Source organism: Diaporthe amygdali, assembly GCF_026229845.1.
Source record: "Diaporthe amygdali strain CAA958 chromosome Unknown NODE_45_length_313557_cov_64_577745, whole genome shotgun sequence".
NCBI lineage: Eukaryota > Fungi > Ascomycota > Sordariomycetes > Diaporthales > Diaporthaceae > Diaporthe > Diaporthe amygdali.
The window spans coordinates 92,217-115,234 of NW_026517065.1; the positions used below are offsets into that span (position 1 = coordinate 92,217).

General features: G+C 53.8%; 6 protein-coding genes across 6 annotated transcripts; 2 read left to right on the top strand and 4 right to left on the bottom strand.

The window, feature by feature from the left end:
* Positions 1 to 4,411: 4,411 nt before the first annotated feature.
* J7T55_007768 (uncharacterized protein) lies at positions 4,412 to 5,373 on the top strand (the record flags this gene model as incomplete). The annotated part of the gene is made up of 3 exons (XM_053134451.1): positions 4,412 to 4,530; positions 4,763 to 4,822; positions 4,893 to 5,373. 3 exons carry the CDS (start codon positions 4,412 to 4,414, stop codon positions 5,371 to 5,373), a joined length of 660 nt encoding a protein of 219 aa, XP_052987741.1.
* Positions 5,374 to 5,711: 338 nt separating this feature from the next.
* On the top strand, positions 5,712 to 6,179 carry J7T55_007769 (uncharacterized protein; the record flags this gene model as incomplete). The annotated part of the gene is made up of 1 exon (XM_053134452.1): positions 5,712 to 6,179. The coding sequence occupies one exon, from the start codon at positions 5,712 to 5,714 to the stop codon at positions 6,177 to 6,179; it is 468 nt and encodes a 155-aa protein (XP_052987742.1).
* Positions 6,180 to 8,803: 2,624 nt separating this feature from the next.
* J7T55_007770 (uncharacterized protein) lies at positions 8,804 to 9,112 on the bottom strand (the record flags this gene model as incomplete). Its single annotated transcript, XM_053134453.1, has 1 exon — positions 8,804 to 9,112. The coding sequence occupies one exon, from the start codon at positions 9,110 to 9,112 to the stop codon at positions 8,804 to 8,806; it is 309 nt and encodes a 102-aa protein (XP_052987743.1).
* Positions 9,113 to 10,512: 1,400 nt separating this feature from the next.
* Positions 10,513 to 11,360, bottom strand: J7T55_007771 (uncharacterized protein; the record flags this gene model as incomplete). The annotated part of the gene is made up of 2 exons (XM_053134454.1): positions 10,513 to 10,907; positions 10,991 to 11,360. 2 exons carry the CDS (start codon positions 11,358 to 11,360, stop codon positions 10,513 to 10,515), a joined length of 765 nt encoding a protein of 254 aa, XP_052987744.1.
* A 1,814-nt stretch (positions 11,361 to 13,174) lies between these two features.
* Positions 13,175 to 16,003, bottom strand: J7T55_007772 (uncharacterized protein; the record flags this gene model as incomplete). The annotated part of the gene is made up of 6 exons (XM_053134455.1): positions 13,175 to 13,338; positions 13,491 to 13,718; positions 13,806 to 14,499; positions 14,938 to 14,996; positions 15,486 to 15,736; positions 15,891 to 16,003. The coding sequence occupies 6 exons, from the start codon at positions 16,001 to 16,003 to the stop codon at positions 13,175 to 13,177; spliced, it is 1,509 nt and encodes a 502-aa protein (XP_052987745.1).
* Positions 16,004 to 16,738: 735 nt separating this feature from the next.
* On the bottom strand, positions 16,739 to 21,860 carry J7T55_007773 (uncharacterized protein; the record flags this gene model as incomplete). The annotated part of the gene is made up of 5 exons (XM_053134456.1): positions 16,739 to 16,893; positions 16,964 to 16,986; positions 17,716 to 17,856; positions 17,914 to 18,581; positions 18,636 to 21,860. 5 exons carry the CDS (start codon positions 21,858 to 21,860, stop codon positions 16,739 to 16,741), a joined length of 4,212 nt encoding a protein of 1,403 aa, XP_052987746.1.
* Between the last annotated feature and the right edge of the window lie 1,158 nt (positions 21,861 to 23,018).

A 23,018-nucleotide genomic window follows, 5' to 3' on the forward strand; every position in this document is an offset into this window, starting at 1 on the left:
TATGATGGTGAATATGAGGTAATTGTTTCTGGCTTTCTGAGACACGGCCGGGGCTCGGCTGTTATGTGAGAGAAACTCTCTAATTGATCGAGGATGAGGTCATGCGGTTTGGGCTTGATGATTCGTGATTTCTAGCCTGGTAGCACCATTGTCATCCATTTGGCCTAGGCGCCCGGCTCGAGGCTCCATCCAGGTTCGCATCAACAATAGTCGAGGTACCTGACGCCATCGATGAGGCTCAGTTCTGATTCTTGCTTCTGCTCCATAGGGCGTCAGGGCGTGCAGGCAGGCAGACTCAGTGCCGCCAACGGTCCCATCTACGTGCAGGACGGTACAGCACGGTACATGGCTGCGTTGCGTACCCGGTATTATCAGGTCCACCGTCTCTTCGCTTCGTTGTGTGTTGTATATGTACTGTAGGGCAGAGTGACAAGATACCAGCCTATTGAGCCAGATCGGTGCGCCCAGAGGAACGATCGCAAGTCGAGCCCTTCACCGACAGATGCCGCCCCAAGGACTGGCCCTCTGTGCTGTGCGGGCGTGGAGCACTGGAGCTTTCCCCTTGCGCACCCCATCGCCCCAGGCTTGGCCAGCAGAGCTTGGGGAAAGCATCGCCAGGCACCGGGAGCTGAAGTTGCTCTTAGCTAATGGGCGGGCGTGGAAGGCACCGGCGCTGAGCAGATTCCTGCCAGCTGTGCAACAGTTACAGCTCATCATTCGCTGTTGCTGCATGATTCTTGTCGATACTGCCACTGTTTGTCATGTCATGCACCGGGAAGGCTTCCGCACGCAGGCCTCAGTGCATGACGACGGAAAGAGGGGGTTCGCAATATGTATTTACTAGTACTGTGCAGCGCATCGTGCAATAGTGCTGCGTACCACGTACCCATGATGGCACGGTGGCAGAGCAAAGTAGCTTCGCTTGTCTTGACCGGCGTAGCGAAATGCTTGCTTGCTTTGTTGGCTCTGGATCTGGCTGTGCTCTTGCGGGGCCCTCAAGGTTCCAAGACAAGGTTCGTTCGTGCTGCCCTCAAGCAGCTAAGCTGGGAGAACATGGTCGTGACGGCTAAGTCATATTATTATTACTCATGAGAAACACGCTCCTCCATGTGATGAAGCACATGTAGCTGCATCTCATATTCGGAATGTTTTGTGCCTGGAGGTCCCTGGACCCTGTGGAACTGACAGACAGACAGACTGACTGGCTGGCTGACTGGAGGTTCGACCCGCCGCAGAGCAACGTGCTACGTGCCTGGCTTCACAAGGACGGGCCAATCACAGGAGCTGTCCGGGACATGTTGTATTGGCGGGCGACAAGATTGCCTCCATCCACCCACAGTGGCCTTTGGATATCGTGTTTGCCCGGGCGCCTTGTCAGCCTCGGGGACAGACACGTTCCTGACAGGCCTGGAGCAGAAAATTTTTTCCATCTGTCAGGGGCGCTGTGACATTACAATCTTTGCGCAAACGCGATAGGAGGCCGGCTGGCCATGTTGGGTGTGCAGCTGAGTCACAGGAAGCAATCGTGATGAAGGATCAAAACACACCAGGCAGGAAAAAGAGGGCACCCAAGGAAAATCTCTGAGATCTAGACTCTGGCGGTTTCCCATGGCCCAAAACGGTTCCGCTTTCGGCGACATTGTGTGACGGTACCTGGGCAGTGACGGTAGGATGAATGAAATGGATGAATGGATGGATGGATGGATGGGTTGTTTCACCGTATCGGAACAGTCGCGGTCGCAGTGTCTCCCCCAAGGCTCCCAGCTCGAGTGGGGACGGTCTGGGACGGCGGCCTGGCTGGCTGGTGGCAGGCATGGCGGGCTGGCAACTGGGACTGGGACTGGGACTGGGACTGGCAACAACTGCAACTGCCAAAGCAAGAAACCCATGTCTTGGGCAATGGGAAGCGGGCACCTGGCCACCTGCCCCATTGAAGCGAAGCGAGCATGCACGTACCGGCGTGCCGTACCAGAGTACGAGGGTACCAGGCGACCAGGGAGGTTGCAAGGGTGCCCAGGGTACACACGCGTACACGTACTGAGTACCGATACGGGAACGTCGGATGACCCAAGCAGCAATTCTGCGTACCGGTACTTGGAGCCATGCCTCAGACCGACCGGGCAACGTGCATTTCAACAGGTCCATCCAGGTCCATCTAAGGTTCCATCCACTCCAGGCCCAAGCTCCCTGGGCGTCCATTATTACAGTTACTGCGTACTGTAAGATGCCAGGCCCAGAGGAGGGGAGGGGTGGAGTGGAGGGGAAAGGTACATGGTCCCATACTGTATTGTGTACTGTCGCCCAAGTCTCTCCTTGGCCCTTGCCCACGCCCTTGTTCCCAGACTGGCCTGTGCAGCGCTGCAGAAGAGCAGCAGCAACAGCAGCAGCAAAAGAGCAAGGCACAGAGAGAGAGAGAGAGAGAGAGCAAGTAGTTAGTGACAGTGCAAAGCAGCTCACCTCATCCCGCACGCAAGAAAACGAACTTGAGCAGGCGGGCCAGACCACACGCGGAAATAAAGAGTCACAGGTTCCTGCGAGCCCAGGGAATCCGCTTCTCCTCGTCCAAGACCACATTACATATACATACATTACAGATCACAGATCCAGTGCTTGCCAACTCTGGTCTTTCTGCTCCTCTTTCTGCAACTCTGATGCAGTGTCCCTCGTTTCAACCGAACCTCGAGCTTCTTATATCCCAAGGCACCATCCCATTCCCGGACTCTCGTTCCCCTTGCCCTTTGGCCTACAGTACACTGCTACTGCTGCACTGCTGCACCGTTGCAATTGACAATTGATTGACTCTTGCTCTCTTGCTATTACGTGCTCGCACAGCGAATCCACCTCATCCTTCGACAGCCCAAGCCAAGGCAGAGCAAAGAAAGGAAGAAAGCAAAGCAAAGCAAAGCAAAGCCAAGGACTTAAATACTCACACAGGCATTCCCGCTCTCTTACTTGCTCCAATCCCCTCGGCTTCTCCCAGGTTAGGAACAACACCGGTCATACCAACAACAACATCAAGGAAACCATTCTCCCATTTGGCAATTTCTATAACTTTGCTCTTTGTCCACAATAGGCCAATCCTAGCTTTCCTCCCCACAGGACACAGGACACAGGATAAGGATATACCGGAATCAGGATTCAGGACACAATTCCACTGGTTTGGACCGTTTCGGAGCATCCGTTGTCTATCCGGGACTGTACATACCGTACAAACACACAGGCACCAGCCATCACCGCTGCTCACCCCCTCGCAATTCAATTGGCATTGGCGCCTTAGCATAAGACAACCCCCCCAAGTCTCGTGCCTCCGACTCGGAACCCGTCAGGAGGACAAGACACGCATTGCATTGCCGTCATCTCACGACAAACAAGCCTCACTGACCGCGGATCCCTACGGTCTGCCCTCTTGTACACCTGCCGGGTCTTTTATACTTTGGCACCATTAACGCCGGCCTCGCTCCAGAAAGCGACCGACCGTCGCATCCAAGCAGCTGCAGGACTTACCGTCCCTCATCCATCCTGGCACTAGCGGTCACACATCATCGAGGAGCCGTGTTAGCCCTGCGGAATCCCTGGCAAGCCTGCTACGATCCCCCTCTAGCGGGCAAACGACGTCGACTTGGCTGTCAACGCTTGCAAGGCAGGCCGTTGGTCTGGCACATTAGTCAATCCCACGAGTTCCGAGGACCAGAAACGGCACGGTACAACAGCCCAACCCACGCTATCTCTCACGCAATTCGACGCGACACTGCTATCAGCGGTTGCGCAAGAGTCAGGAAGACTTCCCATATTCTTTCTTATTATTATTATTATTATCGTCGTCTCTTCTCTCCTCCCTGCGCTGCTGCTCTGTCCTGCTCCTCAATTTTCAAATCCATTTGCCACCTGCAAGTCGATACGAGCACAAACCTGCCAATTCCTGCTCACAAGTCCACGTCCACGCACGCCATCCACCTACTAGTACCCGTCTTTCCACCACACCCATCTTCAGCCTGCTGCATATAAGGACCGAACCCGCGCACCCCTAGCGCCCACCACCCCCCTCGGATTGCTCGTCTCTGGTCTGTCCGCTGGCAGCCACCGAGCCAACCAACATCACGGACCAAATTGGGATCCCGTCGAGAACACAGCAGCGAACCACTGGCCTTTCCCCAGATATTGGACCCCGCTGCCTTCCCCACGTCCTGAAAGGACCCTTGGTGCGAAACGGCCAGCCAACGAGCGAGCAGTGTGGCTCGTTCCCATCAGCATACAAGACCGGCCCATCGCCTCTTCGCACTCTCAATCCTACCTCATGCACCACCACCGAAGGAAGTCTGGCCACGGGTCTGCCAACACCTCTACCACAGACGTGAGGAAAGCCGTCACAGTCTCCGACCTGTCTACAAGGCATAAATCAACACGACCAGCAATGACACGAAGGACAACACCCCACAAGCTGGGCAAGAATCTCCGAGAAAGAGAACGAGACATGGACGACGAGTATTGGTTGTCCGTCGAGCATGAGAGAGAGAGTTTCCCACAGTTCTGGTAGGTTTCACTGGTTCATTCACGCGGTTGCATCTCCCGCCATCCCCTCGCGAGACCATGGTCCCTCCATCCTGCACGCACTCTCTTTGACTGAGTCATCGATCCAAAAATTGTCACAACGCACAACGGGCGCGCGCATTTTTGGGGTAGTGGAGGTGAAGCTGGGCGGCAGCGTGCTGTACCTGCATCTATAATCTGCCAAGGGCTCCTGGGCTGACTTGTCAATGTTTAGCATGACCTGCGAGAAGCAATTCGTTCCTCAAGATGAGAAGTTCCTATACTGCTCTGAATCGTGAGTAGTCCTCCTTTTGCTGTACACAGCGATCCTGTCCATACTGACGAGGAAACAGTTGTCGCGCCAGGGACCACAACAATGTGTCCGTATCAAGCATGACACCCAGGAGTCACGGCCACAGTGGCCGTTCCACTCACAACTACCCCTTCTACGCTGCGGGCACACCTGAGCCAAAGGACATCATCCCTAGAGCCTCGCCTTCCAGACCCAACTCTATGCATCTCTCCCCGCCGACGTCGCCCACCAGCAGCAGCCACCACACGTCAGCCATTTCGGCGCTTAGGTCGCTGTCTATCCGAGAATCAAGCCCACCCACACCGCCTGGCTCTTATCCCAGCGGCGTGTGGCCTTTCTCATCGCGCAGCACAGCAACGAGTCCCAGCACGTCGTATGGCACGCGGCCCACTTCGATGTACTCCACCTACGACAATTATGGCTACACGATGGCCTCGTCGGGCACAGCGGACCGACCATTACCATCGCGCCGCCCCGGCGGATATTCGCGACCGAAGAGCATCGAGCTCGTCACGCCCATGACCAGCCGGTGATGATCAAAATAGAGTGGCACGGACGGCACACGGACCCTACCCTGGCTACAATCTTACACACCTCGCGGCATCATGCATATGTTTGCTGGTCATGTGAACACCCAGCACGCAAAAGGCGGGCCACACCTTGGCGCTCAGCCGCTCACGTTGTGTGTTCAAAATGAAAGCTCACATGCAGCTGAGTGGCTGATTCAGCGTGACAGAACCCCTGGATGGGGTGCGTGGGTGCAGGATCAAGCTAAGGCGGGAAAGATGCTCTGTCACAATTTTAACATGTTGGCACTTCAGCCTATTCCGGGAAGAGGCTGCTTACGTCTACCACGGTGTGATTGCCCATTATGGCGATACTCATTTTCCAGCTCGGCGGCGCTGCGGCTGCCACCGAGGCCGATCGGCTTTTCCATGTTTTTGATCGCGAATTTTCTTGCATCGGATTCTTCAAACCACCCCACAAATCCCATTTACGGACTTCGAGTGGGAGGTTCGGAAGTGCTTCCCACGGGCGCTACCACAGTGTCCACGTTGGGAGGCTGGCTAACCGACCCGCATTGGGGACTATTGCCAATGGAGTACGAGTCATGACCAGGCCGGCGATGATTGCGGCTAAACACGGCGTGGGGGTATACCATCTTGCTGCCTATCGCAAGGAATTCGTGTGGTGCGCATCGCGGATGGCGTCGGTTTCTTTCGATTCTGTTTATTTCCTCATGGGATCGGCGTCTCACGTATCAGCATACCTCATAGGCGAGAGGGGCATTGGCGCACACAAGTCAGCAGTCGTCGACATTGGCCGATTTACGAATTGATGGTCGCCTGGATGAGGCGCACAGTGCAGCCAACGCATTGAGAAGAACCTGCCTGGTGGGCAGGCTCTTTTGCAAGCCTTGGACTTGTTTTGTTGGCATCGTTCATTTACCTTTTTTTTTTTTTCAGCATTTTCTGGGCAGGGCAGGATTGGGACATTATACCACACATCATCATTTGCGGGCGCTGGGCTGGGACAGGATGGCGGATTGGATATCTCACGCCGTGTCTAGGTAGCGAATAAAAGTTTTCTTCATTAGCAAACCCGAACCATGCCTGCCATTCCATTGTGTCGCGGGCTGCCTCCCGATCGAAACGCCTTTTCAGCAATGCGCACCGTCCGTCGCCCAAGCTTTCATCGGTCTGATGGCGAAACAAAGCATGTTGTGTGGACCGAACAGCTCGGGTTCTGCGACCAGATCTGAATCGTATCTGTGGATTACGTGATGCCTGTTCGCGAATCCGAAGCTCCCCTCTTGCTCTTCTCTCTCTCGCACAAACATTCCGAGAGGGAAAACTTATCCTCTGACCTGTGTCAACGGCAGAATTGAAACCGGGAGCCCGTCTCGGGGGCGGCGGGCTATCGAACCTCTGGTCCCCCGACCCCCACCCCCGGCGGACGAACCCCCGGCTGCTGCGGAAACGAAAAGCGTATCGTCGCCGGCACGGAAATTGTTTTGGCTGTCATACCATGTCTAGTCAAAATCATATCATCACCAACCCAAAAACCCAGCCAATCTGAGGCTGATATCTGTCGCCTCTTGCTTGGTCCGCACCGTGACTTTGCTTTGTTTTCTGTGGGGGGCTCCCCCTTCGTCACAGTGCAGCGCAGGGTTCGCGGAATATCTTTCTGGTTTCTAGGGGACCAAGGGACGATCCGCCCTTCCCTCCCCCCCTCCCTCTCCCAATCTCTGTCTCTGTGGCCGGCCCCCTTCCGAGATAATAGAGCACCATGCCGTGCGTTGCATTTGCATGCATGCAAGGTCTGCGTGCATGCAGCGACCGAGCAGAGCCGTCGGCGGGCAAGTGGGGCCCTTTCCCGAGGGCTGCTGCTTTGCTTCCCTTGTCCATTTTTTTTAATTGACTTGGGGACTGACTCTGCCCGTTTCTACGTGCCTGTGGGCATGTCGGGTGCTTGACGTATTTTGCGTTTTCTGTCTAGTAGGGCACGAAGCTTGTATCGCTATGGGCAGGCAGGGTAGTATCACGTACGATACTTGCATGCCCTACAACGAATACACAGTATTTACACCAAAAGCAAGGTACGTGCATGCACACAAGAGTCGGGGACTTTTTTTTTTCTTTTTGCTCCGCTCGTCCCTGCGACGGCACATCGAGGATGCGTCTCCTCCTGCAGGGCAGCATTTCTCTCTGGGCGGCAGACATTGCCGCGCCAACAACATTGGCAGGGGGCCTTGTTTGCCCAAGCTGTGTGTGTTAGACCAAGAGTCGATCGTTGATCCCATTCCCGCGAATCCAGCTGCGCCTGCGCGTCAGGCTGCATGGGTTGCATGGGCGCTAGAGCGGCGAGGAAGGAGGATGGAAGCGGGAGCGAAGATAAAGAACCGGGAATCGAAGGGCGTCTCTTGTCTTTGTTCTGTTCCGGTTTCTGGGGGGAGGGGGGGAGGTGACGATGCATTGCATTGCATTTCGCCCATTGATGTCCGTTTCTTGTGTATGTATGTGCAATGCTGTGTCTCCATTCATTGCCTCTTTTCTGGCCCCCCCAAGTATTATTACCCTTTGCGTCCCCGGCTGCAGGACCGAGAGATGCAATGTGACCAACTGCCATGGATACCTGGTTTGTGGCTTCTCATCTTTTTCGTCTTCGGGGTGTATCTTGTCTCCTCCTGCCTCCCGCACTGGGGCCTATATGCAGCTCTGTTATCTTGCATAGATTGGCGACGGGATGGGATGGTGGGAGGGTCCACGTTCGGGGCCGGCAGGAGGCGGGGACGGAGAGGGGGGCATGGGGGTTCGTAGCTTGTTTGATTGATTGAGTATCGAGCCGCCGCCCACTGGTTAATTATTAGGCACAATTAAGAAAGAGGCTGCAGTGAACGGGCGTGGGATGAATGGGCTAAGCACGGGATTTGGGGTGTGAGTGAGCGAGCGACTCGTGGGCCGTCGGGTGCAAGTATAGATTCTCGTCGGTTTGCCGGATTGGGAAGTGTTATCATTTTCACATCCTCCCGAGAGCTGCGCACATATACTCCTGCTCAGCGTGTCCCGCGACTGCGGCGGCAAACTCCGTCTCTGTTGTCCCTGGGCGCGGACAACAACGCACTGTTGGTCGCACTGCACTGGTTCGCTTCCGTGTCACACAATCTGAGGCACAAATCATGAACGGCGCACCAATGCGGTCGGTTCCATTTGCGAGGCGTTCCATCTCTCTCGCCCGGGATAGGTTCCGCGTCGTGAACTGTCATGCTCGTCCTCTTAGGAGTCAGCAATTGAGCCTCCAGCCTCCAGCCTCTCCCAATCGGAGCATTTGCTCTCATGGCATCAAGTATGTCGCTGTTATCCTCGCGAAACTGGTCCGGAGATGACCACCTCCTCGACGGCCTCAGGCTGTGTCACGCACAGGAAGCAGGCCCCAGCAATGGATCGGGTGACGGTGAAGTCCTCAACTCATTGGTGCTGCGGAGTGTCGCACAGGCGCAATGGAGACGGAGTCAGTCGCCGACGCCGGCATCGCCACTCTCGTCGTAGGCAGGCGGCCGGGCGAAGGTGGTGGGCTCTTCCGGAGCTGCAGCGGCCCCTGGCGACCCTCACGGCCGGCATTGGCGAAGATCCTCGAGAAGGAGGTGGGTGCTGTTGCCTCAATGATCCGACTATGATGGGGCTCTCTTCTCGCAGATTGGCGGGAGATTTGCCGGTGGGACATAGTGGTGCCGTACTCCTCTGGAGAGAAATCGACGTTGTGCGCGACCATCTTCGAGATTTTTCTACCTATATATATATATGTGAGTGGTATGTGTGTGAGACTATTATAATTACAGTTGATGATGGTTCAATGACGGGATTCTACTCTGTCCAGATGAGAATGAACATGTCGGTCTGGTGAGTTGATCACATCTCGAATTGGATGCCGGTCACATATGTGCCTGCGCAGGAGACAGGTCCAGCCGTTCCTGCAAGCTGCCACACCTGCCAGCCTTCTTGTCCTGAACAGGTGGCGCCAGTGAGCCTCAAGGGGCTTGCAGGACATCTCCGTCAGAAATGACATCCATGCATTGTGAGGCATGGAAGGGTTGGAAGGGAACACCCTCCCATTTGCCTGCACTTCCTGCACTGCATGAGACAGCGTCGACGATGCCCAATATTCCTCATCTTGCCGTGTCAGGGAGCTAGACTAATGTATGTCAACCGTCCAGATGGGAAGAGACCGCCCCCACCCCCTGCCAACACGGAATGGGAGCTTCACACCAACCACAGGATTCCAGATAGGCCGGCCATTGGCTTTGCCTCGTTACCCCTACCCAGATGACACTCTGTGTTAGGCGCCCACGATTGCTGGGCAGGAATTGCCGGCCGGCACACTGTTCCCTGCGATGTACCATCTCAGCAGCGGCCGCTCTTAAACAGAGAGGACTGATTGCGTGAGTGATCAGCAGGAAGCTCGGAAGCAAGCAAGTGATCCTCCCAGTGGAAGCCCGCGTCGTCATGCCTCTCACTCCGCCACCGTCAAGCAGCTGGAGACAAAAAGGGTAATGTCATCCCGCATGACAGCAACAAGTGCGGTTCACTCGAATCACATGATATCCCCTGGCGCTGGATTCTCAAACGAGACGGTGTCGGCCGTTAGTGGGCGGGCTGGCGGATCGTCGCCGTTTAGCGTGCAAAAGTAACACATGGCCGGAAGAATCGTTCCAGAACATCTCATCTCGCTCAGACGGCCTAGACATCCAGATCTGCATTCCCATTTGCCTGTTCTTGTCTTGCCTGCCCACCGCTACTTGATTGTGCGGCTCACGTAGGGGTGCCATGGGTTTGGGTTGTCGATCTCGATCGTCTCAATGCTTTGAATTAATGCTCCCGAGGTCTCTAGAAACGACATCCATGATAGTTCCAATAATTACCAGAAAGACTTAAGCAATGCAAGTTGAAAAATTTTCACTAGATTTTCATTCGGCTCAAATTGAGTTCAAATAAATAAGGTTTGATTTATATGCACAGTATGTGCTTAGTTAATAAGAATAGAATGATTATGTACAAAATACTCTCAGAAGCCTTCCGGCAACTTCACTTTATATACACAATGCCAGTCGACCACTGTTCTGGCATCCTTCCAAGCGTTCACTGAACGTGACCGCAATCACCACAGCAAGCTGCTTAGCAAGAGCTGACGGTGGTGTACTTGCAGTTGCTGGAGGGGCCCTTGGAGACGGAACTGGGCTCGTTGCCGGGGGTGGTGCCCTTGAACTCCTCGCAGATGGTCTTGACCGAGGTGGCGCAGGTGTTGGAGATGGTGGCAGAGTCGCCGAAGTTGGGGTTGATGCCGGTCAGGAGCTTGCCGTTGTAGGCCTTGACGTTCTTGACGACGACGTGGCGCTCGGCGCTCTTCTTGCAGTTGCCGCACGCGCGGTACAGCTTGCCAAAGTCGACGACCGTGAAGCCGTCGATGGTCACGGTGCCCTTGCCGTTGTGCTGGATCACCTTGTCCTCGGCGGCCTGGGCACCACCGCCCTTGATGTTGGCGTTACCGTCGCCCTTGATGGTGAGAGCGTCTGGGTAAGAAGAGAGATGTTAGCTTTGTGAATTCTCCATCGTCAAGAATCCATCAGTAGGTCCGAAGACAGGGGCGACTTACCCTCGCAGACGTCGACCCACCAGACGTTCTCGATGGTGCAGGCACCCTTGCAGTGAACACCCTCGATCTGGTCCTTGCCGATGATGGCGTTCTTGAGGGTGGCACCGTTCTCCAGGATGAAGACGGCGTCAGAGTCACCGCCCTCGGCCTGGCCGGTGCAGGAAACACCACGGCCGTAGGTCTTCAGGCCACCATCGAAGGTGCCGGAGATGGACTTGGCCGCCTTGTAGGTGACGCTGCCCTTGGACGCAGGGACGGGCAGGGTGGCACGCTTCTGCAGGTCGAAGAAGTTGTTGGGAGTTTGGCCAGCTGGGCCGGCAGCGATGGGGGCCACGAAGGCAAGGACGGTAGCGGCGATGGTGAACTTCATTTTGAATGTAGTTGGTTGTTTTGAGGTAGGCTTCAAAGAGAAGGTTTTGTCAATAATTCTTTTGGTGAATGAATGTGTGTCGTCAAGACGAAGATGCCCCAGGCAAGCGAAAGACTGTAGTTGAGAATGAAGGACGTGATGATCGGTGATGATCTGCAAGAATCTCACAATGAACACACGCCGGCGAGAGCCTCCTTATATACAGTGATTCCTGCCTCCTTTTCGGATATCCATTCGCGCCCGACAACATAATTATCCATCATCATCTAGGAGAATTCTTGAAGTACCGGCCCCTATTACACAACAGTAAGCAGGAGCCGACGCTATTAGACCCACGCCTGTGCCTTGAAACCAGGTGGCTGCTGGAAAGAGGCATCGAGGTCCTTGGCATGGAAACATTTTTGTGCGTGTGGCCAGACCTCTGCGGATACAGTGAGTCCGCGGCGAATGCGCGTATTGCCCTTGCTTGACCAGGGGCACGGGCAACAAGCGCTGCCTATTCTCTCCTATTTTGGTCTCTTTCTATGTTTTCTTTTCATTCACTTTGAATAACCAACACGATCCTCCGCAGTGAGCGTGTTTTCCTCGCGTTGCCAAGTTCGAATTTCATTTTGTTTCAGCCTCAAATTTTCCCTCCAATAGGCACTATGTCCAACCAGTCACGCCTCTTGAGTAAGCCCATCCGGTTGTTTAGCTCTCGGGAGATCAACGGGCAGTAAGCTTAACTGTTAAGTTTGGTCAGGAACAGGGTGTTGGTTACGAGGGCCGGCACCCACCTGGGCCATTAAACTAAGTGCTTGGCTCTCCCGAAACAGAACCAACTCCGACAACTCAGACTTGGCACAATTACCACACTATCGGAGCATACTTCACGAACTCATTACCGCCTCTCCCCATCACCTAGGTTGCCTCTTCTGACTGGGACCAGGTCTCCATCTTGTAATAGGAGCTGGATCAGGACATTACTCGCTCATGCTGCCCTCACTCCAAGTGCTGAGTGTTTGAATATCTGTTCATACCTCCTGGAATTGTGCTTCTGCTTTGCACAAGCGACTTGACTTTCGAGGCTTTAAAGAGCATGGTCTTGGTCAATAAATGTGTATTTTCAATTTGTAAGGCCTTCTACAGAAGAGAATTTCATTTTGACACTATTGTGGTACTAGGATCTTTGCGGCTCAAGAGCTCAAATTGGCACTAAGTACGATGGGAGAAGTTGGCTGGCCCAAGCACTACACAAAAGGAGTTGTGGTCAGGAGGTGTAGCTGCGGGTCAAATTGGGACTCCTTGATTTCACGATCGCTATTACTTCTGGCCTCCATGCCTTAGGTAAGTAAGTAGTTGCCATCATTAATCAGCAGACAACCTTGCGAAGCACGGGGAATTTTGGACATGCTATCAGATTAAGTTGCATGTCCTGATCGGAACGATCGACCGATGAAGCAAATTTCAATCCCAGCACATACAGTAGTCTAAGTGGGCACTTGAGACAGCGAGAACAAAAGCTTGAGTCAGCCAAGATCCACCACGTGTATTCTGCTGAATAGGCGCCGCACTTGTGTAAGGTGACGTCTGCGTGATGATAGTTTCACATTCGACTTTCTAGCCTGTCTGCTAAAACCTCGGGGTGATACCGACGACGACATCGTCTCAAGACTTATGCAGTACTCGACAGAATCCACACATCCATATCCTCCCATGCGGCTAATGCTAGGTCAGGGCGACGGTGAAGCCCGAGACCAATGTTACCACCCCTGAAGAACCCGGCCGGCAGTCTTGGTGCTAAATCGGCTGGCTACCGTTCGATGTCAGATTCGTTATCGAGTAGCTTGGGCAGCAATTGTGACACCAGAATTCGCGAGGGCTAGGAATGCGACATAGCACTGCATGACCGGACGATGTCTGACTCGGCTGGTGCCGTTTGGTATGCACCGCAGCAGCGGTTGTTGCGGGAGTGAGGCTGGCGTGTCGTAGGTACCGTCTTGTCCAAGTACCGTCAGGTTGATACAGAGGCGCCGTTTCGTTCCTCGATACGGTGAACTCCGATCAAGGAGGAGCACGTGGTGAAGGGTGAGTTTGCATGAAGATGAAGTGCTCGTAGGCAATGTACCCAACGGCATCACGAAGACAAACGCAGGAACTGCAAGTGCATGGCCTGAAAGTGGTTCTCGAAATTCTCACCGAACTTTTCCGAGGGCAGCCCTAGATCATCCGCGTCCCAAACGGGGTCGCCCCCCAGATACAGTCGCCGCTGTTCTATAGCGTCAAAGGCGTATGTGCTCTGCGTGCTTGGATCGTTGTAGATGAGCCTAACCATCTTGGGATTGCGCATGGATTCCACAAACTCCAGCAGACGCGACTCTAAGCGATTGATCTGAGTGCCCGTGATAACGGAATCGCGGCAATGGCGGCAGAAGAGATGAAAAAAAGTATCAACATCACACTGACGCTCCGTGAAGCTGGTGTTGATAATGAGCTCCTCGAGGTCCCCAGGCAGCGTATCCAGCAGGGCAGTGCAAATATAGGGCAGTCGGCATCGCAAACTCTTGAGGTTGGGGATCATTTGGCTGATGAAGTCGCAGAGGTGTACCGGTGTCTCCTCATGAAATTCAACGTTCACCATGTCAATCTCGAGTGATGTCAACTGATGGAGGGTATTGATTCGCGAGAAGACCTGGCTGGCCATTGCGCACTTGTCCAGACTTGGGCAGATGACCAGCGTGCGCAGCGCATCAAGGCTCTTGAGCCTAGACACTACCTCGTGGAGGTTTGCGGTAGCCCGAGCTCTCTGTTGATCGATCTGTGTCTTGAACGGCAGCGGATCCATTGTGAGGTCGATAGATGTTGTCATTTGCTGCGCCGCGGCGAGCTTCTTGTTTCCTCTCATGGCGCGTACCATCGGTCGTAGATCTGTCACTTGCAGGCGAAGGTTGCGCAGGAGGATCGGTCTGGCAAAGGAGTACCAATTCTTGCATACGGCGAGGCGTCGAACATCTTGACGGAAGTTCTCCGTGCCGACGTCTGAAAAGATGAGCTGGAGAAGCTCTGCGGGCAGGGTGAACAGCATATCGGTTGAACAGGGCTCAGTTGATTTTGTCTCGGGGTGCTCCATCATCTCCATGGTGGCGATGCTGTCGCCTGGCTGAGGTCGAAGTGCAGCTTTGGACAAGGATTCTGACCAAGGAACTCTCGCAGGGGCTCTTTTAAGGCTCTGAGAGACTGCTGTCAATGTTCTCAGTCAATTGGAGTTGTTCCTTTTGGTGAAATTAGGAACCATCCACTCACAGCTCTATGTTGGTGTTGAATCTTTGTGGGTCTGACTCGAGGCTTGGACAGTGAATCACAGTACCTTTGATCTCACGCATCAATTCCTTTAACACACCGTTTGCAATTATGATTTTCGAGCTGGCAAGCAGGTGTGTTTGCATCTCGTAGCTTCCTTCGTGTAAGTGGTGAGGTTGATGTGGGTTAAGTGAAGTCACTGCTGGAGGAAACCCCTGCATCCACATTCACACCATCAGGTTACCCTCTACATTCAAACAATTGCTTTGATTGTTCCACGGTCAATCGAAGAGCTTACCTTCACCCATATCCTGGACGATGAATGAAGCTCTGTGCCTGGTTTTGTCAAGAAATCCGCTTCCGATCAGTAATTGGTCAGTGTCATGAATGGCATCTTCTTTTCTAACACCACATTCCTCGAGACCTTCTACAGAAGCATCATTTTGACGATATTGGTGGTCAAACTTCAAGCCTCGAGGCGAGTGGGTGAAGCCATGTTAACGGCCGAGCGCTGCAAATGAAGCGCCTGTCCTAAATTTGGAATGGTGCAGGACTTGTCAATTTACATTTCCCAGTAATCTGAATTGAATCAATGTCAAGAGAGAGTCATCTTTTTTCGTAAACTGCTACCTGATACTTAACAATTTTAGACTTTCCAAGTTGACATTGTAAAAGCTAGCCTTTGCTTCCAATGCCGAAACCATTTATTTATTCGTAGACAATGTCTCTCCGACAACAACAACAGACACTGAATTCCCAATCAGCAAATACTTCATTATCCGAAGACCTGTGTCTGAAGGTCTTTCTCCGGTGTGGTGCAGATTGAATAGATAATTAGCTACTTACTTCGTGGGCGATCGAGGAACTGCTCCTCGTCCGCTGCGATCCGCGCAGCATTCTCCGGCTGCTGATAGAGCCCAAAGAAGGTCTGAAACGCACTGGCGTCCGCAAAGGTGAGCTCAGCGATGGCGTCGTAGTCGAAGTCGGCCTGGGAGCCCATGAGGACGGTCGCCGGAAAGTTGGCATTGCGCTCGGTGTCCTCGGTTTTACCCTCTGTGCGGTGGATGTACCGCCGCGTATGGCTTAGAGGGAAGTGTCTAGGAGTTCAGCGTCAGTCGTATGTGGACATTGCTATGGTTCGGGATGTACGATGTGTTGGAGAGAGTATCTTATTTGGCTGATGAAACCGCAGAAGGAAATTTGTTGAGGGAGTTGTTGTGGAGAATGAGGAGTTGCAATGTTTGGACATACTCTCCGCCTATCTCTTTGACTAGTGGCATGTGTTTGCCTTCATAATGCGCGCGAAACTGTTCCGGCGTTGTGCCGGGCTTGCGGTAGGCGAGTATTAGCACGGAGTAAGTCATTGTGTGTTCCGTGACCTGGAATGAAAGAGAACGAGAGATGAGCTGCAAATCGAAGTGGACTTGTTGAGGAGCCAACTGTGATGTGTTGGAGTCGATCTTGTTATTTGCCGGGATAAGTGTGATGGGGCGGCTGCAGTACTTATCCACGACCGGGCAGTCTCGTCTGTTAGTTGTCTGCGTTGGCGACAAGCGTTGATCTACCCGCACCAGGAGTACATCCTTGAAGGAGGAGCCTCGAATTGGACTGGGGCCAGATTACAACAGGCGTCATAGATATACACAGTACTGTTCCATGCAGGCTGCAGCGGCCAACAAGCACTCCATCGTCTTTTTAGGGCTTATGGTAGAAGTAAAGTATGTCGGCCGCCATAGAGACCTGCTGTCAAGGATCATGGGCTGAATCGTAAGACTACGGCTCAAACAGATGCTACCTATGGGGCTATCCAAACAGGCGGACCCACACTACCCCTGGCTTTAACTACAGTATTACACTAGTACATGCAACGTGAATTTAAGTAATCTTTTCTTGATGGCACTGCAAGATAAAAAGGAGTATAACTCGATGTAAATATTCATTTGCCTGGATTTGTCTTCCAGTCTTGGGAGACACGTGACTTGAATCATGGTATATTTTGGTACGCTCATCAGGTACATTTTGAACTTCGCACTTGCTTGATCCAGGTCTGGTCGACATCTTGACCATCTACGGCATGTAACATAATTGTCTTGTCACCTTCAGAGATAGTTTTGGTGGCAATGGCTCGTCATGGGGACCTGAAGAGGCTGATGGCCGACCTTGCCAATGTCTTCGGAGGCGACGCGGCTGGCGGTTTGGCCGATATCCCCAGTGGCTTTGCTTGTCTGTTGCAAGACAACTTGATCGCTGAGGACTAGGAAGGTCTATGTACTACTTTCGACAGGATCAAGAATGCAAAGGAGATATGCAGGAGTAGCCGGTACCCATGAGGTCGGGCCGGTCTTCTCTGGGACTTTTGTTAACAGCAACTTTTCAGAGGATTACAAGTCAACACAAGAAACCACGATGCAAACCATGAGTCCACAGGTCACGGATCTCATTCAACCCCATCCCAGTTCATCTCATACCGCCCGCCCGCCCGCCTGTTATATCAAGACACATACACACATGAACACTTATAAGCATGCACACACGCCACAAAATGCCCGCAAAAAAAGACAACGATTTTTTCACATTCGAAAAACTTTGTTCCCTACTCCTACTACTCCCGCGGGGGAATAAATAATAACAACCACAAGAAAACAACAGAAGCAAGAAGAGAAGAGAAGAAAAAAACCCCACCAAGAATGTGGCAAAGTTCAAGGACCATCCATCCAGGAATGTTGCGCCTCAGAGTAGGGGGAAAGGGGAGGTGAGGGAGAAACGCGAACGAGTCCCCATCCTCAACCCAAATCGCCCCCTCTTTAACAATGATCAAAGCCCATCGATCTTGTCCATGCCTCTTTGCTTATTTGTTTGATTGTTTGTTTGCCGGTCGTCATGTGGGATTTCCTACTATGTGGGAACCTCCGTCTCGTCATCATCGTGCAAGGTGCATTATAACAGAGCGGGGAGGGCGCGGAGATAGATAGATGATTGAATTCGTTGCTCGCAACTTTTCCCCCTTGTTGGCCCCCCCCCGGTTTTTATCATTACCGCTTTCTAATGTGGTCTCGACGAGGCCATCTCTCCGTACCTGCCTCTGTTCTGCGTCGTGTCGTACGCCTGAAGCACGCGAGTCTGCGACTCGTCTGCCTGCGAGAAGGCGTACCCCCTCTGCTTGCGCATGCGCTGTACTTGTCGTACCTTGCGGATTGCCTTTTGGAATTGCTCCATTCTGGGCACAAATCGTCAGCAAATTGTTCCTCTGTAAATATTTAGGAGTAAAACGTACCTGGGCCTGTAATCTTGAATATTGTACTTCTGGATCTCCTGGATGTGGTGATAATTCTGGGGTCTGTACATCCTCTTGGCATACTTGTATCCGACGTCCCTGAGCAGGCACAACACCGGCAGCACCAATATCTGTAGCCAAAAGATTGGGCTGGAGAAGATACGCGGGACAGTGCCGTAGTACTCCTCGGACACCTTCACCATAGGAGCGACAGTAGCGTAGGCCGCGATGAAGGCGATCCAAAAGGCCATCGAACCAGGTATCGCTATCACGTGGTACTTTGTCCAGTTGTTCGTCACAAGGCCAGCCTTGCCCAGCACAGTGAGCAGGACCGCACCATACATGCCAGTGCCCCACACCCAGTGGCCAGCCGTCTTTCCGTCACCCTGGATAAGGTCCCATGGCCAGAGAAGTACGCCAAAGATGTAGAGAATGAGTGAGTGGTATACGGCATTAGCGATCCACGCGACGAATACTCGCAGACGGAAGAATTGGTTGCTCTGGCCCAAGTTGTATAGCTGAGGATAGCGGTCTAGAAGACGGGCGGAGACAAACTGGTCCAGGATACCCATGGCCAATGGAGGCAAGACGGTGAAGAAGACGTTGTAAAGGGAGAGCGTCCAGGATTCGTAAATAATAGCCCCAGAGAACACGTTCTGGAATGTATACTGTTCTCTATATTAGCGGATGAGACGAGCGTTATGTGAGCGGATAGAGCTTACCCAGAACTGTGTCAGGTACAGCGTGATGTTCTTGTAGAACGAGAACAATATTGTCTTGCTCACACGGTGGTAACTCCAGGCGCCGTGTACCAGTAGCAGCTTGCGGAGGAAACGGAACTGTGCTATCGACACGTCTGCGCTCCGGGCCGCCTGGAGACCTTCCAGACCACTGATACCCACGCCAATGTGCGCGGCTTGAATCATCGAGACGTCATTGGCACCGTCGCCAATAGCAAGGGTGATGGCCCCTTTCTGATATTTTTTGACCACTTTCACGACGAGCGCCTTTTGCAACGGGGAGACACGACAGCAGATGACGGCCTTGCACATAACAGCCAGATCAAGGAATAGCTTTTCCATGTCTTTCTCGAGGGCATAGGTGAGTGACTTTCCGTCGATAATGAGGGCCAGTGTCTCCGTCTCGATCGTCCCGTCGCCTTGGGTCCTGATGGCCTCGATCTTTTTCTGGAGATTGTCCCTAGTAGCAGCAGCCGTCTCCTCATTGACGATAAGAAGCATCATATCTTCGCTTAGGAGTTTACAACTCATACCAATGTTGATGGCAGTCTCCTGCCTGTCACCAGTGAGAACCCAAACTTTGATGCCTGCTTGTTGCAGGGTGTGAATGGTTTCGGGAACCCCGTCTTGAAGCCGATCCTCAATAGCGGTCGCTCCCAGCAGGAAGAAGTCCTTCTCGATGAGCTCGGCGGCCTTGTCCAACTCCTCGGCACGGTTTCCACCAACGGTCGTGGACGCCTTGTCAAAGATGCCGTACCACTCTTGAAACTCCGATTCGGGGACTTCGCGCATGGAGAGACACAGAGTTCGCAGACCCTCGGAAGCGTATTCCTCGAGGTGCTGCAACGTCGCCTCGACATGCGGGTTGTTATCGTTTAGTCGTTCCAAAATGACAGTATCGGCACCCTTGCAATAGCATCGGATTTTCCCATCTGGGCATCGGAAAATCGTCGACATCCTCTTCCTCGTCGAGTTGAACTCAAGAACGGCGAGAAGCTCGTACTCGTAAGTTTGCCCACCGGCCTCTATGATGACTGATCGAGGCTTGCGCGCAAAGAACTTGTAGCCGAGGATGGCTGCACCTTCGACCAGGGCGCCCTCGTCAGGCGAGGCAGCCTGATATTTGATGTTTCCCGCGCCGTCATTCTCAGGAATAACTGTGTGACAGGTCGAAAGCAGGGCCAGGAAGTGTTCGATAACGGGTGCTGTCTCGTGTGATGTCGTGTTTTCACGGAGCGTCTTGAAGTCGTGAATACCAACCTCGACACCATCCTGAACAGTAGCTCGCCTGTCCTCTGGTACATCATCCGAGTACATAATCCCAGCAATCGAGCACTGCTTGAACTCCATCATATTGCAGGTCAATGTGCCTGTCTTGTCCGAGAAGACGTACTCGACCATTCCCAACTCCTCCACCAAGCTAGAGGTTCGACAATTGGCAGGGGTGTCGTTCTTGTCGTAATACATATCAAGATCGTCGTTGATGAGGATTCCGTGCCAGTACTTCACCATTTCGACGGTGACGAACAGGGAAATGGGCACAAGCGCAGAGAAGAGGACCCAGTACGTGACCATGTCTTGGGCGAACTGCTTAGCGACCAGGCCAGCGTTACTGAGGGCGGTCAACTCCAAATATCCCAAAGCGCTGCCCTCGACACTCCTCATGATGAGGTCACCGACCGTACAAACGATGCTGAGGATGAGCAGAGTGCCGACGAGCATCAGTACCAAGAGATTCATCTGTTTCTCCACCTTGGTCCTCTTGATGGGAGCGGCGTTCGCATTGCGCATGAGCTTCGTTTCGTGGCCAGTGAAAACAACAACGCCGTGGATCCATGGCGTGTTACGAAGCGTTGCGCCACGCAAGAGAAGCTGCTCCGGATTCAAGGCCAGCTCCTTCTCTCCAGCTCCCGCCTGCATCGTCATTGTCGCTTCGTATGTGTACAGACTACTGTTTGGCTGTTCGGACTTGATCTTGCCCCCCAGCCGGCCCAGGTCACTCGAGCTGACCAGGGCGGCGGTCTCGGGCAGACCCTGCTTGATCTTCAGGTTCGTCTCTCCGTCTAGGTTTGCGGTCTCGATGTAGCAAAGACCCTCCGGTTCGGAGCTAGCAAGCAGGACCAGATCGGCGGGGAATGGCTCCTCAGATTCGACCCGGACAACATCACCGACCGCCACGTTGATCCATTTCGTGTCGGTGAACTCGGATCCGCGCAACACCCGAGCTTTTGACATATTCAGGGACCTGTCGGCCTGTTTCCTCCGATAGTCTTCGACTAATTCCTTGCCGGCCGAGATCAAGAGCACGACAATCAAGGGTCCAATGGTGGTATACTGGTTTGTGGGAGAGAGGTTGGGTATCTGTTGCAGCGCGGAAGTGAAAAGGAAAAAGATGTTTGCGTATTTTGAAAACTGCTCAAAGAGGAACTTGGGCAGAAATGTCGCGACATTGTACTTTGCGGTGGACACATGGTTGTCGACGTATTTGTTCGCCTGGTTCGCGGGAGGGTTGTTGAGGTGGATGATGCGCGGGCCCAGGGTCGAAGGGTCGGGCTTGCCGCGCCCAAACCCGAACTTGAAGTTTCCCATGTCGAATTTCTTGCCCGACTTGTTCTGCGCGTCGGCCCCCATCGCGGATGAGTTTCGTTGCGCGCCCGGCTCGGTCAGCGGGAGGTCCATCTCGGAGTAGCCCTGCCCCATGCCCAACATATTCTTGGCCCGGCCCACGATGCCACCGCCGAGGCCCAGCACGCTATTCCTATTCCTTGCAGTGCTCCTGCCCTGCGATTGATAGCCGCCCGGTGCGCTTGACCCGCTGCCATGTTGGTAGTAGTGGGCGCCGTCCTCGGCGTACTCGTCGATGTCGTCGTCGGCGTAGCGCTGGTAGTTGCCCAGCTCGGAGGTCTGGCTGTACTGCCTGTTCCCGCCGTCGGTATATGGGCCAGCGGGCCTTGCAGAGCTGGGTGGTGTTGATAATTGTGTTGGTGATGCTAGGGGTTGATGTGATGGTTGGCCGGCGCCAACGAAGTCGTCGTAGGAGACGGAAGGGCGTCCTTGTGCGCCATCGTGGTCGTATGCGTCTGAGGCGAGGAGATCGTCGTCGTTCAGGGCAGAGCGCTGGCCCTGGCTGTAGACGGGCTGGTCATCAAGGTCGAGCAGCAGATTGTCGTGCTTTGAGGGACCCCCGTAAGGAGGTTTGCCAGCCATGGCAATTGGCGTTTCGGGAGTCAGGAGCGCGCAAAATGACGTTGCGCGGCATCCGGGAGGCAGCGGGGAGGGTTCACTGGAGAGGGCATGAAAGAGGGCGCGCAGGTGAGGGAGGTAATGGTGGTGGTGATGGATTGGATGGGATGGGATAGGTATGCGGCGTTGCACTGGTTGTTGAAAGACGGCTCGGGGATGTGTCGTAGGCTAGTCTATCGCGGCGTGGGCAGCTGAGGTGAGGGTAAGCAAAAGACAGGACAAGGCCAAGGCGAAGCAGCCGAAGCAGCAAATTGTCGTTGATTTCGTTAGGAGGGACGGCACAGCCTTCGTGTCTGGTTGCACCTTCCAAGGTTCCTTGGCCTGCCGATCCCTGTAAGTACGTACTGTGTGTAATGCTGCTGCTGCTGCTGCAACTTGCTCTGCTCTCTGCTCTCTGCCTCTCTGCTGGTCTCTGCTCTGCTGCTCTGCTGCTCCCTGCGCACAGCTGATAGATAGTGAGTGACGACCCCCAGCGGGACTGGCTGGGCTGCCAAGCAGGGGCAAAGGGGACCACCAAATACACCACAGATACAATCACTCGCACACACGTACGCACTGACGCACAGGAGGTAAAGTCACTGCCAGAGATACCCTGCACCCCCCGTAAACGCACAGCCCTCCTCGATCGCGTCGGATCTCGTTGCTACAGAAGTCTGAGTCTGGGTCTGACTCTGACTCTCAAACCCTCCTCCTGCTTCAATCCACCACAAGAATACCTCCCAAATAACCCCCGAGTCTACTACTCAGCCAGTCCCCAGAGACACACAAAGAAAACATCCACTGTGGCAATTGCAGATGCGAAGGCATCCCGTCGTCTGTATCTACGTATCCATGCAGCGAGCCCGTATCAGATTGCTCAAATGCTAAAAACAGCACGGGCGACCCCAAGTCCCCCCCCAAAGTCCCGCCCCTTCGTATAATAAACGGTCCCCACCACCTAAAAGCTGGCGAGGCAGGGCGAGTGGGTTGGGTTAGGTTAGTCTCATTAGCGTTCAAGGCTGACCTCCAGACACCTCTCTCTCTCTCTACAGTACCTCATCCTACCTCCCTCCCCACGCACTCACTCGCTCGCTCGGTCACTCGGTCAGTCCTTTTGGGTATCCAAACACGCAGCCTACTACT